The sequence below is a fragment of the Ambystoma mexicanum genome, chromosome 10 (assembly GCF_040938575.1).
Source record: "Ambystoma mexicanum isolate Mex_15411 chromosome 10, UKY_AmexF1_1, whole genome shotgun sequence".
NCBI lineage: Eukaryota > Metazoa > Chordata > Amphibia > Caudata > Ambystomatidae > Ambystoma > Ambystoma mexicanum.
In genome coordinates, this window is record NC_090932.1 from 9,168,765 (window position 1) to 9,184,522 (window position 15,758).

Consider the following 15,758-nt stretch of genomic DNA (forward strand, 5'->3'; position numbering starts at 1 on the left):
CTGTTTGCAAGTTGTCATAGAGATCTTTTAATCTTAATTTTTCTGAAATAAAACTCTCAGGCACATTAGGTATACCGTATTGAAGACCAAAAGGCGCATCAGTATCTGATGGCTCATTTTCCTCAAATTTAGGTTAGTGATTTGAAGTAATGCCTCCTTGGTAAAGGAATAAATGTCTTATCCGAAACGGGCATTGTAGGTTTCAGAAATTTAGAACTGGACTCATCAATATTTTCACTGATGTCGACTTCGAAGGTGCCATAGATATAGAAGGCAGGGCTGGCATTGATGGCGCAGCTGGTGTCGACAACCTCGATCTCGACTTATGCTTCGACCTACGGCTCAAAGAATCTTTAGATTTCTCATCTCCTCGAGGCCTCGGCGGCTCTCGATAAAGATCTGGCATTCATCCCGGGCTCTAGGGCGTGCAGGATCTGGCTCAAGCCCTTTCCTTACCGGCTTCTTTGGAAGGTGCAGTAGGAGCATGGCTTGCTGACGGTTTTTGCTTCTCAAATATTTTCTGCATTTCTGACGTAAATGCTTCTCATTTGGCCAGTTTGGAGGCCTCTGTGGGACAAGATACTCTCTCAGGGGAGGTCCAAGAAGGCGACCTGTGGTGCCTCTTTTGCTTTCGACGAGGAGTGGTGGGAGCCACTCCACGATCTGGATCTTTTAACCTTCTTCCTTCGAGGAGAGTCACCTCTCGGCTCGTCCGAAGAAGGTTTTTTCGACGGGCTAGTCGATGGGGATTTTTGGGGGGGGTTTTACCTACCGCCAATTTCCCCTTTCACTCCTTCAGAGCCTTTCCGGTCATACACTGGCATTTGGAGCAGGCCGAGGTCTTGTGCTCCACACTGAGACACCACAGACATACTAGATGTGGGTCGGTTATCGAAATTTTGGAGTCGCAGTCTCACCACTTCTTGAACCCGGTCTTCGTAGTAGTAGGTGTCGAGGAAGAAGACATTGCGAATAGAACAAAAGAAGCATGCTGTAGTTTTGAGGCGTAAGCGTACTCGGAAAAACGGAACTGAAGCCAACGGGTGCTGCGCGTGCTATATATACCTTTGATGGCATCGTCCTCGAGACGGAAGGCCTCTGCTGAAAAAAGAATTCCGAAGCAACTGAAGCTAGATTTCGCATATTAAAAGATAAGAAATATGTGGGAGGACACAATCCATTCGAAGAGGCGATTTTAACACCAAGATCCTTGACCACAGAAACAAGAGAAGAGATCCAAGGATAGAAGGCCAGAAAAGAGGGGTCAATAATGAAGTGACGGAGGGGGAACCAACAACCACAACTTCTGTCTTGTCCCCATTTAATTTCAGCCAATTTGTATTCATCCACTGACCCACTGCCTCCAGGCAACCCCTAACCTGTGACAAGGTGTTAGGTTGTGACAAATTAAGCCGTACAATGTCATCAGCATAGGACTAGCAACAGAGGCCATGGGAGCGGACAAGACCAACCAAAGGGTGAATATATACGTTGACTAAAATGGGGGACAAGGCTGAACCCTGGGGAACACCACAAGAAAGGGAAGTAGAATCAGAACTATAGGAAGAAAGAGAAAGAATGTGACTTCTAGCCAATAGAAAAGAGGTGACAACCACGGAGTGCGGAACCATAGCAGACACTTACTTGACAAGTTTTGAGGCTTGGAAAAATTCCTCTTCGTAGTCCTTTATAGAATCGATGCTTTCACTGCTGTTCCCTAAAAAGAGAAGCCAAGGCTGTGTTACCTACTTTACGTGGCATCATCACACATTGTGTCAAGCAAGACTTTCTAGCACACCAGGTTACCTTTTCCAGTGACAACAGCAAAGTAACCCAAAGCCTTCATGGGAAAGAGCTTTCCTTCGATGATCTGTTGAATCTACAAAATGAAGTACAAGATGTGAGCGGTAATTGTAAACTGTTTAACTCTTGAATTGACGTTGAACAACACACACCAATCCTTGCAAAAAAAAGTGTTTTTAAAAACAAAAAAGAAAACATCAACCTATATGTAATGCTGCAAAAAAGACATGTTTTTCTCTGAAATGGTTGCTTCTGTTTAAAACATAAATCATAGTAACATTGACTGGAATTCCGAAGATGCTAAGGCCCACTCACATACTGGCATCTGGCCTCAGCCACAGAATGAAAGTTAGAGGGTGATTATTAGTGATAAAGTCACTTGCTTGAGTGGACTCAGACATGGGCCTGGAGAAATTGTGTGCACTGTGCTCAAGATGCATTGGAATGTGTTGTGACCCTCTCTTAAAATGAAATGTTTTCTTTTTGCCGCTTTCTCTTCATTGAGACCTATGGTACCTTCCAAAAATGTTGCTATGGTTTGATTCCTGTGCTGACTTTTGGAGGCAAATAAAGCCTTTTTGCTTTACTTCTCTTGCTTAGATTCATTTGGGCTACCAATGCAGTGGGAAAATATCTCCTGTTGCGGGATTCTTATCTCTTTTTAAGATGCACACAACACCTTGCAGTGAAGTGCAGTGGGGTACTTAGTATCCCTCTTTTTTCTTTTTCTAACATTCCTGTTACTTTTAATAGTCTTTCTACCAATGTTTTTATTTTTCCGCTTAAGACAGTTTTAAAGATCATATACTCAAAATGGCAGTGGCACACATTGTGTTCCCTGACATTTGGCCATCTTCCTGTCCTCAGATCAGGCAATGCCATACATAGAAAGCCCTTTCCCAAGAAAAGCCTAGACTTTCGCAGGCAAAGCAGAAGTGTGAACATCTGGATGGATGTGGGGGCTGGGACTATCTAGTCCCAATCCACACTCTGGCCAGGAATATTTCAGTTGCTGGGCACATATGGGACAAGAGGCAGTCCTTGATTGGACAGATCTTGCCAGTTGGATTAGTGCTGATCCCGAGTAAGGGGAGTGGGATGAGCCTACATAGCGGTTTCCACCCCATCGTCTCAGAGCATTTCAACAACTCAACATTAAGCATCTCTTACCTCCTCACCAGGCTCACCTTCAAGCGAACAGGTTGCGCAGCACTGCCTGGCCGACTCTGGACTCTTCCCTGGAATCCCAGTCGACGCAGTAGAATCTCGTGAAGGTGTGCGTCAACCTCCACATAGCAGCCTTGCAGATGTCCAGCAGGGGCACACCAGACAGGAACGCCATAGTAGCAGCGATCGCTCTGGTTGAATGCGCTATCGGACGGCCGGGCAACGGTCGGTTTGCCAACCGGTGACAGTGCCTAAAAGCCATCTGGAAATGGAAGCCTTCGCGAGGGGCTTCCCTTGGTTCACAGGTCCAAAGTTCACAGAGAGCTGTGACGTCTTCCGAAAACTCTTCGTGCGGTCCACGTAGAACTTAAGCACTCCAGCCACATCCAGCGAGTGCAAAGTCCTCTCAGCCGGCGACAAAGGCGACGGGAAGAAAACATGTACCACCAAGGGCTCGTTGAGATGGAAGTCCGACGGAACCTTGGGCATGAAGGAGGGGTGCGTCCTCAGCACTACCCTTATCTCGTGGAATGTCAGGTATGGAGGCTTACAGGAGAGGGCTTGGATCTCTCCCACTCGTCGTACGGAGGTGATGGCCACAAGAAACGCCGTCTTCCACGATAGGAACTTCAGCGATCCCGAATGCAAGGGCTCGAATGGGGGACCCATGAGCTGCTGACCAGGCTACATGGTGCTATGTTGACCTCCAACGCTGGGGCCTTCACCGGCGGGAACGAGCGGAACAGTCCTTTCATGAACTCCTTCACCAGGCGGTGAGACCACAGCGACGACCGCCCCGGAGTTCTGGTGTAGCGGGAGATAGCTGCCAGGTGGATCTTGATTGAGGCATGCGCCAGCCCCGCCTTGGCCAGCGACAGCAACTACGGCATCACTTGAGGGGCCGTAATCCGTAGAAGGTTGATCTTCTGTGCACGACACCAGACAGAGAACCTCCACCACTTATGTCCATAGCACTTAAGAGTCGAGGACGCCCTGGCTGGGATATCGTAGCCTCCAAACTCTAGTGCTGCAGGAGCCACGCCTGCAGGTTCAGCGATACCGGGTCGTGATGTAGATGGCACCTCCTTCCCTGGCGAGAAGATCTGCGTCAGTCGGCAGTTTGACGGGGGGGGGGGGGGGGGGGGGACGCTGACAAGTCCAGAAGGTCCGGGAACCATATCTGCCTCGGCCACGCTGGTGAGACGAGGATCATCCTGCACCGGGACCGTTTGAGTTGACCGATGAGTCGCAGAAGCAATGGCAATGGTGGGAACTCATACAGGAACAGGCCGTCCCAGGGGAAGGAGAATGCGTGGCCCATGCTCCCCAGCTGGGGAAACCTGCTGGCGAACCTTCGGCACTTGGAGTTCGCTGCTGTCGCGAACAGGTCGATCTGGGGACTGCCCCATCGTCAGAATAGGAGATCCACTTGATCCTGCCCAAGCTCCCACACGTGGCAAGAGCGCAGCTCCTTGCTGAGCGAATCGGCGACGGTATGTTTCGCTCCTGCCAGATGAATAGGTACCAGGAACACTCCCTCCCTGGGCGACGGCCCAGTGCCACAGATCCTTCGCTTCCTTGGATATGGCTGGGAATCTGGTGCCCACCTGTTTCCGGATGTAGAACATCGTGGTGGTGTTGTCGGAGAAGATCCGTACCACTTTGCCCTTGAGGGACGGAAGGAAAGACCTAAGGGCCCAGAACACAGCTCGGAGCTCCAGGACGTTGATGTGCAGGGACCTCTCCTCCGGGAGCGAAAGGCCTCTAGCATGGAGATCTCCGGTGTGCGCCCCCATCCCTCCAGGGAGGCGTCCGTCGTCACCGTTTCCTGGTGTGTTGGGGTCTGGAAGTCCATGCCCGCCACGAGATGCGCGCGGGTGCCCCACCACCGGATCGCCTAATGGAAAGTCTTGTTGAGGGGGCGGATATTGTCTTCGAAGCTTCCCGCCACTTGCATCCAACGGGCGTCGAGGAACTCTTGCAGTGGTCGCATGCGCAGCCTGCACAGGCGCACGAGGTAGAGGCAAGATGACATCATGCCGAGCAGGGACTTTGTGGACCTTACCCTGGCCACTTCCATGGTCAACAGCCATTGTACCTTGCCTAGTATGGCCTTCGTCCTCTCCTCCGACGGTGATGCCAACCGCGCCACTGTGTCGAGTCTGGCTCCCAGGAACAGGGCGTCCTGCAACGGTACCAAGTGGGACTTTGCAAAGTTGATCGAGAATCCCAGTTCCGCGAGCAGGCGGATGGTCTTCATTGTGTGGTCGACGGCGAGTTCTCTTGACTTTGCTCGGATTAGCCAATCGTCCAGGTAGGAGTAAATGTGGATCCCCTGCAGGCGCAGCCGCGCCACCGCCGGTGCCAGGCACTTGGTAAAGACCCTTGGAGCTGACTTCAACCCCCGAAGGGCAGGGCCTTGAACAGGTAGTGCCGCCCTTGGACCACAAAACGTAGGAACTTTCTATGTCCTTTGTGTATGGGGATGTGGAAGTAAGCATCCTCCAGGTCCAGCGACGATAGAAAGTTGCCTTCCTACAGCTGTCCCAACACGTGCTGAAGGGTAACCATCCGGAACTTCTGGGCTTTGATGTATTTGTTGAGGCGCCGAAGGTCCAGGATGGGTCGCCAGCCGCCGGTCTTCTTTCAGACAAGGAAGTACCATGCGTATACTCCGGACCCCAGGAGCCTCTTTGGAACGAGTTCTATCACGCCCTTTCTCAGCATGGCTCGTACCTCCAGAAGCAGCTGTGGAACATGGTTTTCTTTCCTGGCCAAAGGAGGGAAATGGGGGCAATTTGATTGAAACTCCAGAGTGTGCCCGTGGGCCAGGGAATCCAGCATCCAACGGTCGGTGAAGATGGACTCCCACACGCTAACGAAGTTAGTCAGCCAGCTTCCCACCGGGGTGCATAGGTGGGGGCCCGACGTCACGGCCGGTTCAATCCTGTTTCGCTGAGGCCTTGCCACCTTGGGCTCCTTGGCGGCAACAACGGTATCCACCGGTCTTGCTGGGGCCTCTGTAAGCTTCCATCGATCCATGCCGTCACCACGGTCGTCGTCCGTCCCAGTCGTGAAGGCTGGAAGTGAGGGGGAGGCTGGATTCACCTCCGCTTGCTTGCTGGGGGTAAGGGCAACCTTGTCCTTATCTCCATACACAGGGTCTGCAAAGCCATCAAGATTGCTCCTGAATTGTCCTGAGGCATAGGCATCGGTTGCGACGGCTGGGGCATGGGGTCCTCAGTTTCCTCCACGGCCCGCGGCTCCACCGCTGCTCTGCATGTCCGCCTCATCGGGATCCCTCCCATAGGCCTCAAACTTCTTGTTCAGGATAGCTTTGACGCCAGCCAGCTCATCCTCGGAGGTGGTATCCGTGTCCGTTACGGCTACCGTGCCCCCCCCCTCTCTCGACCCGGGGTTTCACGGGGGTCTTCTCTAACAGCTGGAAAGATGATTCCCTCCGGGGTGGCAGGGAAACTCTAGGCCCGGAAGTCGTCTCCACTGGGGGTAGCCTCCACAAGCTTCACCAGGGCCGACACGACTCCTTCAATCGAGGCCTTCGCCGGGTGAATCAGGGCCTTCACGTCCTTGGGAGCGTCTGAGGCCTTCACCTTAGGGGGAGGGTCACTGCCTCGCCCCCCCCCGGGCTTTCTCCATCGGGATCGACTGGGGCTCCTCCCAAAGCTTACCCGGGTTCTCAGACTTCCTTTTCCCCGAGCCAGAGCGTTGGCTCGTGGATGATGGCGTCTGTGACATCACGTCCGACCTGGCAGCCGAGGAGCCCGAACCAACGGCGCTCCCGGTGCCCACGGAATCGCGGTGCTTTGCCTTTTGTTGGGCCCCCATCACTGGAGCGCCCTCAAAGGTCTTAGAAGACCACTCGGACTTCTTCTCACCTGCTGCTGGGCTCTTCCCCTCCAGCCAGTGGGTGAGCCGAGTACAACGGTCCTTCATTGTCCAGACGGACATGTTCTTACAGAACGCACAGTCCTCCTACACATGTGACTTGTCGGCGTGAAGGCTGTAGAGGCACCGGGAGTGCTCATCTTTCTTGAAGACATGGTAGCTCACTAACAACTCATGCTCACAAAGTGGCTCCTCTCGTTGGTTTCGCACATGGAAAATGTGCACTCGAAAGCCAACCATTTCCACACTTAGTGAAAAATAATTAGAGGGAACATTTTGGCCTGCACCGTCTCTCCTGGAAGCCTCTGAAGCCACCGAAAGACCGACCCTTGTCTGAGCGCAGGTGCGCCTGGTTATATGCATTGCATTGGTGGTGGACTTTGAGTATCGATAAGGACTTGGCAGTCTGTGAACTGTTCTTCTTATCGAGTTCCTTGTCCGTAGTGGAATGGAACAGATCGCTCCCCTCAAATGGCAGGTCCAGTATACGATCCTGGACATCCGGTTTGAACTTAGTCGCCCGCAGCAAGGCCCTCCTTCTCATGTCGGCAGCAATACATACGGCACGCCCCGAAGTATGTGAGCCACCGTCATCTCCATTATGTCCTGCGCAACTATTTTGGCTTCAGCCAGCCCGGCCTTGAAGAGCGCCTGGCTCTGCACAGGGAGCTCAGGAAGGAAATAGGCGATCTATCGCAACAGCCTCTCGTTGACAGCGGCCAGCAAGGCATCAGCCTTGGACTGGCGCAGATGAGAGAAGCGTTGGAATAGATTTTCTTTCATTATGCTTCCAGGATCTTCTCCTCCTTACCCAGGAGTGAAGAGGCTGATGTAGCCGATGACGATTGAGGCTTGGAGTAGAGTGAAACTGCGGCAATCACAGAGGAGAATGGCTGGGGGTGCGCCGACAGCAAGAGGGGGTCCCCTTCCGAAATTTGGCGTTGACGCCTATTGGTAGGCTGTGTTGAGTGTGGTTTGAGCCATCCGTCCTTGGCAAGCGCAACCATGTCCTTCTGCATTGGAATTCCTGTTCTAGCCGTGGGGCGTAGAGTGAGAACCTCAGCCAATACCCCCACCTCTGGTTGTTCCACCTCTGGCTGTGGGAGCCCCAAATATTCAGCCAGGCCTGCAAGGCGTTTGTGGAAGGCTTTGGCCGACGATGGCATGTCAGGGTCTTCCTCCTCATCCGTGCCCACCAATGTGTCCTGCTGGTCCGTTGCAGCTGGGGGAGTGCTGGGAGCCGAGAGCTGTGGTGTACTGGGAGGCGCTGAAGGCTGCTGCGGCAGCAGATAAGGGGCTGCTGTGACTGGCAGAAGCATGGGAGCCAGTGTCGTAGGCACTGCAGCATGCAGCTGGGGCTGCGTTGGGCCAGGAGGAGCTGGACCTATGGGCAGAGTGGCCGTGGGTGTTAGCCGCTGTACCGCAGGGAGCATGTCCCTGATTACATCCTTCAGGATGATGCATATATGAAGGGACCTCATGAGCGTCAGGAATGCTTCCTGAAAACCTGTCTTCACAGGGTGGAGGAGCACTTGGTGGCGCAGGCATAGGCGCGGCACCCAGACACTGCTGTGGCCCTGTCTTGTTTTATATGGTGAGGTGTATCTGCCCTGCGACGCTGATGGATATGCTGTGGGCCAAGTGCCAGGTGATGTCCAGTCCCACCTGGAAACTCGTTCCCTTACCTTGTCCCCAAAGGGGGAAGGTGACTGGCGAGCTGCCATTTTGTCTGGCCCGGCGGCCATTTTGTCGGGCTGCATGCCACGTGCCTGTGTCGTTTGCCGCGCTGGACCGGCTTCCTCCAGGACGCGGAGCGGTGTAGGTTGAGGCCTACCCTGCACCTCAGGACTGGGCCTTGTAACCAGAGCACCCTCAGCTGTGGCGCTGGTAGTGCTGCGTACAGGCACCCCCTCAGATATCAGTCTAGTATTAGGGCATAGCCCATCGGGTTGAGGCCTGGTAAAAGAACTTGCGGTCCCTCAGCAGAGTCACCAGTAGGATAACGCGACCCCTCGGCCTGGTGGCCGGTAGCTGAATGTCAAGAATACCCCGAAGAAGGTTCCGATTCGAAGCTTTTTTTCTCCCAAGTATTCTACACGTAACACCGTGAAGCTCCCACGACGACAAAATTACCGCAGAACTTCAGTGACCACGTTACCATGGCAACTATGGCGGCCGCTCCACCAACGCTATTGCGCTTTACGGGGGAGGAGTCACGCGCGGTCACCCGTTAAAACACTTCCGGGTGACTGCACTCGCTGCTTCTGATTGTTTCAATCTTAGCGCTCGTTGGTTTTGCTCCCACTCTTGTTCCTAGTTCCCTTTGCTCCCGTTACTCTGCCCTTCCTTACCTTGACCAAGGCTGTATCCTGACCCACCCAGTCTTCTTGATTCTCCGCTGAACCCTTCTGCACCTTGCCGACTCGGAACGCTAACCGACTTGCAATTGCCTGCTGATTTGGTTACTTCGCTGCCCGCACATTGCCAACTCTGAACGCTACCTGACTTGCTTTTGCCTGCTCGATTGTTTACGTTGCTGCTCGCACATTGCCGACTCGGAACGCTATTTGACCTGCTTTGCCTCTCGAATTGGTTCCTTCAGTGCTCGCACATTGCCGACCCGGATTCACTTCCCCGTTTGCATCCCTGGTCTTCTACGTTGCAACTTGAACATCCCGCAACTTTTCTACAGTTGTCCGAGCTTTCATATCAGGTGTCTGGAGAGAGCCTGCATTGCCCAGTATAACGCGCCCGGACTAGAGACTTTCACTTGGCGCTTTAGGTCGCTAGGCGTCCTCGTTCCGACGTGATAGATGGGGACTAGAGACTGCCTGGTAAATCGTTAAGGCGTCCTCGTGCCGTCGTGTATAGGGTAGACTGGGTAGTGCAGAGCTCCTCAGTAACTACTACTGGGAAGCTGTTGGTAAGTGTCCAAACCCCTTCATTAATGTTCTTTGGTGTACTGTCATATTCTTCCCTTGTTAGACCTGGTTCTGGTGTTTATTGTATTTTGTTCTTGCTCTTGTGAAGTTGCACCTGAATCCGATCTCCTGTGTCCACCATCCGGGGTGTCTTCATACGTGGCCTTCCGGGATTTCAAGGAGCCACCTTCCAACTCTTCCTCATCGGCTGCTGCACTGATCCTCGGCTGATTGCTACCTTTGTAGTTTTTCTTTGGATACAAAAGGGAGACATTGGCAGGGAGAATTCTATGGCTACACGTCGAGTGTTCTACTACGGCTTTGGCAAAACCTGATACTGAAGCAGCCTTGGTGCGTGTGCTGGTACTAGGACCCGATGGGTCCCTCCCGCTTGTGCGCCTCCTGGGGAAGGAGTCGCCTTTACGGGGTGCGGGTGAGAACAGTGCACCTACCTTGGGCCAGGTCTTGTGTTTAACGAACGCCTTTTGGTCCTCTGGAATCGACTTACCCGAAAGCTCCCTCCACCTGGCCATCATGTTCCTCAGATGGCACGGGGTGCGAGCACGTTGCACGCGGTACAGCCCTCCCAGCCGTGCTGGGGGCCAAGGTAGCGGAGGCAGAGCGTGGGGGTTGGACGTAAGGAAGAGACCCTCGCAGGCTGAACACCTGCTGAAGCCAGCTGATGTCGACATATGCTGGGGAGGAGTGTGGTGTCAGAGGACAGAGCGGTACCCGATTGAGATAAGAAAAAGAAGACAAAAGTACTTCTCCGGGGAAAAGCACAGGGAATTACTAGGCCGGAGGCCTAACCCAGGAGCGCTGGTGAAAGCGGTCCCTTCCCGTCGACGCAGAAATGAGGACTGGGGAGGTGTGCCGGTGGGCGTAGTCGGGGGAGTGCATGCTCCCAGGTCCATGTATGCTCCTAGGGCAGCGCCCCCGCACACATCTAAATTTAAGGGTAAGATGATTTTTCTGGTGAAAAAGGTTCCGTCTCCCGTCCCTAGCTAGGATGCCCATACAGTATGGAGGAAAGGGGACAGGACATAGGAGTATTGGGGAGGTGTAACCTCTTTACCCCTTCCATGAATGCCTTAATGACAGGGACTTTCCACCAGGTCACCTTGTTTTGTGAAGTGGTTTTGTGAAGTGGTGTAAGCCGATAGGGATGCCAAATGCACCTTTAAGGAATTGAATACTAGGCCGGAGTCTAGTAAGTTAAGCATGTAGTGTAGAATGTTAGCTGGAGAACATTCTATTGGGTTTAGTGATTGTGATATCTAAGGATATCCATACACCTTTGTGGAGGGTTCAAGTTGCCAAATGCTATGACTTCTGGAGCCAAGATACCTAGTACATGGATTGTGGGCGTGGGTGGAGGGATGCCCCCTTGTGTTGTGTCAACATGTTGTGGGGGCATGGGAGCTTGATGGAGTCGCACATCGCCAGTTTGAGCAGATGTGGAAACCAAGGCTGTGTTGCCCACATAGGAGCAACCAGGATCAGGGTTACTTGTTCCTGGTGCATTGTGTGTACTATACTGCTCAGCAGTGGTGTTGGAGGAAAAGCGCAAGCACATTTCCCTGACCAGTTCATCCCCAGGGAGTTCCCCTTGGACACTGGCTGGGGAAACCTGGACACAAAGTCTTGGCATTGTGCGTTTAGCTTTGTGGCGAACAAGTCTAGTGGGGGGTGCCCCATAGTGAGAATATTCTGTCTAGGATATCTGTTGGGTTGCAACACGGGTTCTTCTGGTAGAGGGTGTCTGCTTAGAGTGTTGTTCCAGGGGAACTCAATTCTGTGGCAATGTTGAGATGTTAGGAACATGTTCAGCTTGAGTGCCCACTTCCATATTTTTTGGGATAGCTTGGACAGAACTTTGAGAGTGCGTGCCTCCTTGCTTGTTCAGATAGAACATGGCTGTGGTGCTGTCTGAGGACCTGCACCGTTTGACCCTTGAGATGTTGCTGAAAGGGCACAAGAGCTTTTGAGGATTGCCAAGAGTTCTAGGAAGTTGATATGCCTTTGGGCAATAGCGTGTCCACTGGCCATGGGCTGTGTGGTGGAGGAAGTGGGCCACCCATCCCGCGAGTGAGGCGTCTGTAGTTAGGATCACTTGTGCTGGTTGAGCGCGAAAAAGTTTTCCTTTTAATAGTCCCACTGTCCGCTTGCCCCAGACCACTGTTTCGCTAACCAATCCTGCATTGGACGCATGCCCAGGTGCGCCTGTGGAACCAAGTGAATGCATGAAGCCATCCTCCAGAGCAAGCGCCTTCCTTTATCTGGCGACTGACCTTGTAGTGAGGTACCTGCAACAGCATGTTTTGTACTCTCTCGTTTGAGGGGAAAGCCAGCTCATCTATTGTGTTTAGGATAGCCCCTAAAAATTGTTTTATTTGGCTGGGGACTAGACTTGATCTTTTCTCGTTGATGGAGAACCCCAGATTGAAGAGACGGTTTATTGTCTTTTGCTTGTTTAATTTACAAATTTGAGGAGTTTTCCCAGTGATTAGCCAGTCGTCCAGATAAGGGTATACTGGGATGGACTTTCTGCACAGGTGTGCTGCCACTACTGCAAGCACCTTTGTGATTACCCTTGGTGCCGAGGCAATGCCAAATGGGCGTCCCTAGAACTGGTAGTGTACTCCCGCCACCCTGAAACGCAGCTATTTTCTGTGCGCACGGTGCATTGAAATAGGAGTATGCATCTTTCATGTCCAATGTGTCGTATAGTATGCCCGTTTCAGGAGTGGAATCACCTCTGTTAGGGAGAATTTTCATTTCCGTGCTAATTCCCTTCAACCTTACAGATCCCCAGCTCTTTTGCTGGACTTATGACTTTTTAATTTTAACTCCCGAGTGAGTGGGACCTTTTGCTCCGTCTCTCGTATGTTTTTACCTGATTTGGATTTTGTGTTTTCACTGTTTTAGGAGTCTAACAAACCCCATAGGCATCTGCATTTTGTATGGTGACGCACAACACCTTCAGTGCAGTGTCAGAGAAATCCTTTAGATTTTTCATAAGGTTTAAATACCTTTTCTTGGGTGAAGTACAGTTCCCAATAATAAGAAGTGAAATTGACTTTACTTACCTTTTCTCTTTGTAGGTCCAGCACACACCATTTTATGTGGCGTGCTGGGGGGTTACTTAGTAGCCCCTTACCCTACTTTCCCATGTAACATTTATTTGTTACTCTCACTACTTTAAATGGCTGGTGGCAGTGGTTTCATTTTTCCTACCATTGTGCTTTTCTACTGGAGGCTCAACCCTCAGCTGCAGGACAGCACCCATGGGTGACCATTTTCTGTTGGTAAGGTCTTTCTGGGCTTTTACTCTGTGTGTTGAGACCGGTTTGAGCCCTTTATTTGTCTTGCCTTTGGCGGGCTTCAGCCCTAAAGCCCACTCCTGGCTCTAGTGTGTCTGGAAGGACAGTATGTGAGGGAGGGTCCTGAAACTCCCCTGTCCTTTGTCTCTAGGAATGCTTGAACAAAACCAGCCCTGATTGGCCGGCTGGCTGTCCTGAACTGACAGCCACCCGGCTGTGTAATTGACAGCCTAGGCTGTGCATGCTTAGGAAAATATATTTAAAAGGCGAGGTTCTTGGGACTACAGGCAGAGTCGACCACTGGAAGAAACATCCGAAGAAGAAACCGTGAAGAGAAGCCTGCTGCAACCTCCTGGACCTTCAATTGCCCGGTGAAGCCCTGCTGCTGTGCTGACCTTTTTCACCTCGATAGAGAAGCTCTGATGGAACATCATTCTCCCCTTGGGTTAGTGGGACCAACTAACCCCGAGACAAACTCCACTTTGGCACAGCAATCCCTGACTTGCTGTGCCTCTCCGTTGCTGCAGAAGCCCAATGCCTTGGGTCGAGTGTCCATAGTCTAGAGCAACGCCTGCCGCGAGACGAATTCGTCCAAAAGCTGCAGGAGCCTCCCAAGGACACTTCAGAAGCATGAAATCCCGATCCACATTCCCCTCACGAGAGTGCAGGACCGAGGGACCAAGGAAAGTCCAACCAGTGTGTTACGCTCACCTGGTATCCACAGGGACGCCACCCAGCCCTGGTTGGGTGATTTGCACTCTCAAACCCTCTCCCGGTCCCTTGGTAAGGCCTCTGATTAAAGATGGGTCTACAATATAGGAGAGCTGGATTCAATACCAGATTGTCTTTATGTTTTCCTACCTCCCTTGGCCTCAACTCCTCCCCCCCCCCCCTTGGGCCTTCTCCTCACGTTAATATTGTAAAAGGTGGATTCTCCGTCCTGCTCCTCGTGGCAGGGGCACGTAGATGTAGGGGGTGAGCAGCGACCACGTTACTTCACTGGTGCAAGCCCCCCTGTGGGAATACAGGCCTGCTGCGACTCCGTAGGTTTGCTGCTTTACAGTCTTTATATGCAGTTCTTATGTTCCTCTTAGTTCAAATAATAATGTCTTGCTTCTTTCCTTTTAGGTATGGAAAGGTATTTTGGTGTTGTGCAGTTTGAAGATGAGCATGGGCCGGTAGGCGAAAGCGCTGCTAGGGAGAATTCTCTGTTTAGGCTGAATTTCCTAACCTAGTGAGTCCCCCAGCAGCTTTGCTGGATTTTTGGGGTTTATTTTTTTCTCCTGCCAAGAGTGAGACTCTTTTACCCTCACTCTTGGGTATGATTTGAGTGTGTCTCTTTGAATCTAGATGTGTTTAATGGGCTACGAGATCTTTTACCCCATAGGGCTTCATGTGTTTTTGTGATGTGTGTTACACAGCACCCTCAGTGCAGTAACACAGGGGTGTCATAGTGACCCCCCAGTATAGACTCCATACCCTGGGACTGACTACTGTCTCCCAGGGCATGTAAAGTCACCATTGACTTTACTAGACAAATTCTGAACAGAACCAGTACATCATATTGTGGACGTACTGGCTGGGGCAATTCAATTGCCCCAGGGTCTGTTAGTCGAGGGGGCACGTCTCCGTCCCCCCTGATCGAGTTTTGGCTGGTGGCAGTGGATACTACTTTTTATATTCAACCGCGAATATTTTCCTATGGGATTTCCCATTGTTTTAGGCTACTACCTTTATTTAATTATTTACGGTAGCCTCGAACATACCGCCGGTTTATTTAATTAATATTAATTCTCCGGTTGGTATTTTTTGCCAAAACTTGATTCTAAAATGGCGTTTGTGTTCTCTTCTGTGACTCCAACCCAAGTCGAGCCCTTTGTTCCACTTTTTGGCGGGCTTCTCCACAGAAGCCCTCCAAAGTGGTGCCACTCTGTCTGGGGTACTTAGGAGGGGTGGGGGGGAATTTAGGCACCCTGGACTGAGTTGCCTAGGCAACTCAAGTCGCACTCCGTCCTGATTGACCCAAGTGGTGAGCCGGCTGGCTCACCACTTAGCATGTTTGAGTGACAGCTAGGCTGAGTGAATGGGGGTTTTCTGCATTAAAGCAGGGCTTTGGGGACTGGAACTTCAGAAGTCGCCACAGGACCTAAGAATCGGACGAGGGAGAAGATGAGCCGACCTGCCACGACACCACCACCGGTGGAGCCCTGCTGGACCGCCTCACCACTTTTCCCAACGACAGAGGAGATCTCCCGCCAGAGAGTCTTCTTCCTTTGACTGGTGGGGATAACCAGTTTCACCGTCTTTTCGCCTTCCCGACGTACCTCGTGGCCGCCTTGCCTGTGCCAAGCACCCCGGCAACCGGGATACCACATTTTACCACGACCGCGAAACAAAGGTATCACCTTTAACCGGAAACTCAGCGGCTGGTTTCTGCCCTGGTAGTGCAACGACCTTCATCTTTCCTCCAAGTCGAGATCTTCTCTTCTCCTGGACGACGACGCAACTTGCACCCACTGCCACCGCTGGAGGATCCTTCCCACTTAAGGTACCGTGTCCTGCCTGGCTTCCCTTGCTACCGACTGTATGGGGTAGATTTAGCCCCCGGCTTTCGAACCTGGGTTAGCCTGGGACACCC

The 15,758-nt window shown here is 52.2% G+C and overlaps 1 protein-coding gene across 5 annotated transcripts in view; it reads right to left on the reverse strand.

The window, feature by feature from the left end:
- The window catches only part of OPA1 (OPA1 mitochondrial dynamin like GTPase), a 1,475,337-nt gene that overhangs the window by 858,704 nt on the left and 600,875 nt on the right, over positions 1-15,758 (reverse strand). For all 5 annotated transcript variants that reach the window (XM_069617417.1, XM_069617415.1, XM_069617414.1 and 2 more), the window contains 2 exons: positions 1,807-1,879; positions 1,645-1,717 (listed from right to left, as the gene is read on the reverse strand). In XM_069617417.1, the coding sequence (XP_069473518.1) occupies positions 1,645-1,717; positions 1,807-1,879 (146 nt within the window). The remainder of the gene's footprint in view (positions 1-1,644; positions 1,718-1,806; positions 1,880-15,758) is intronic.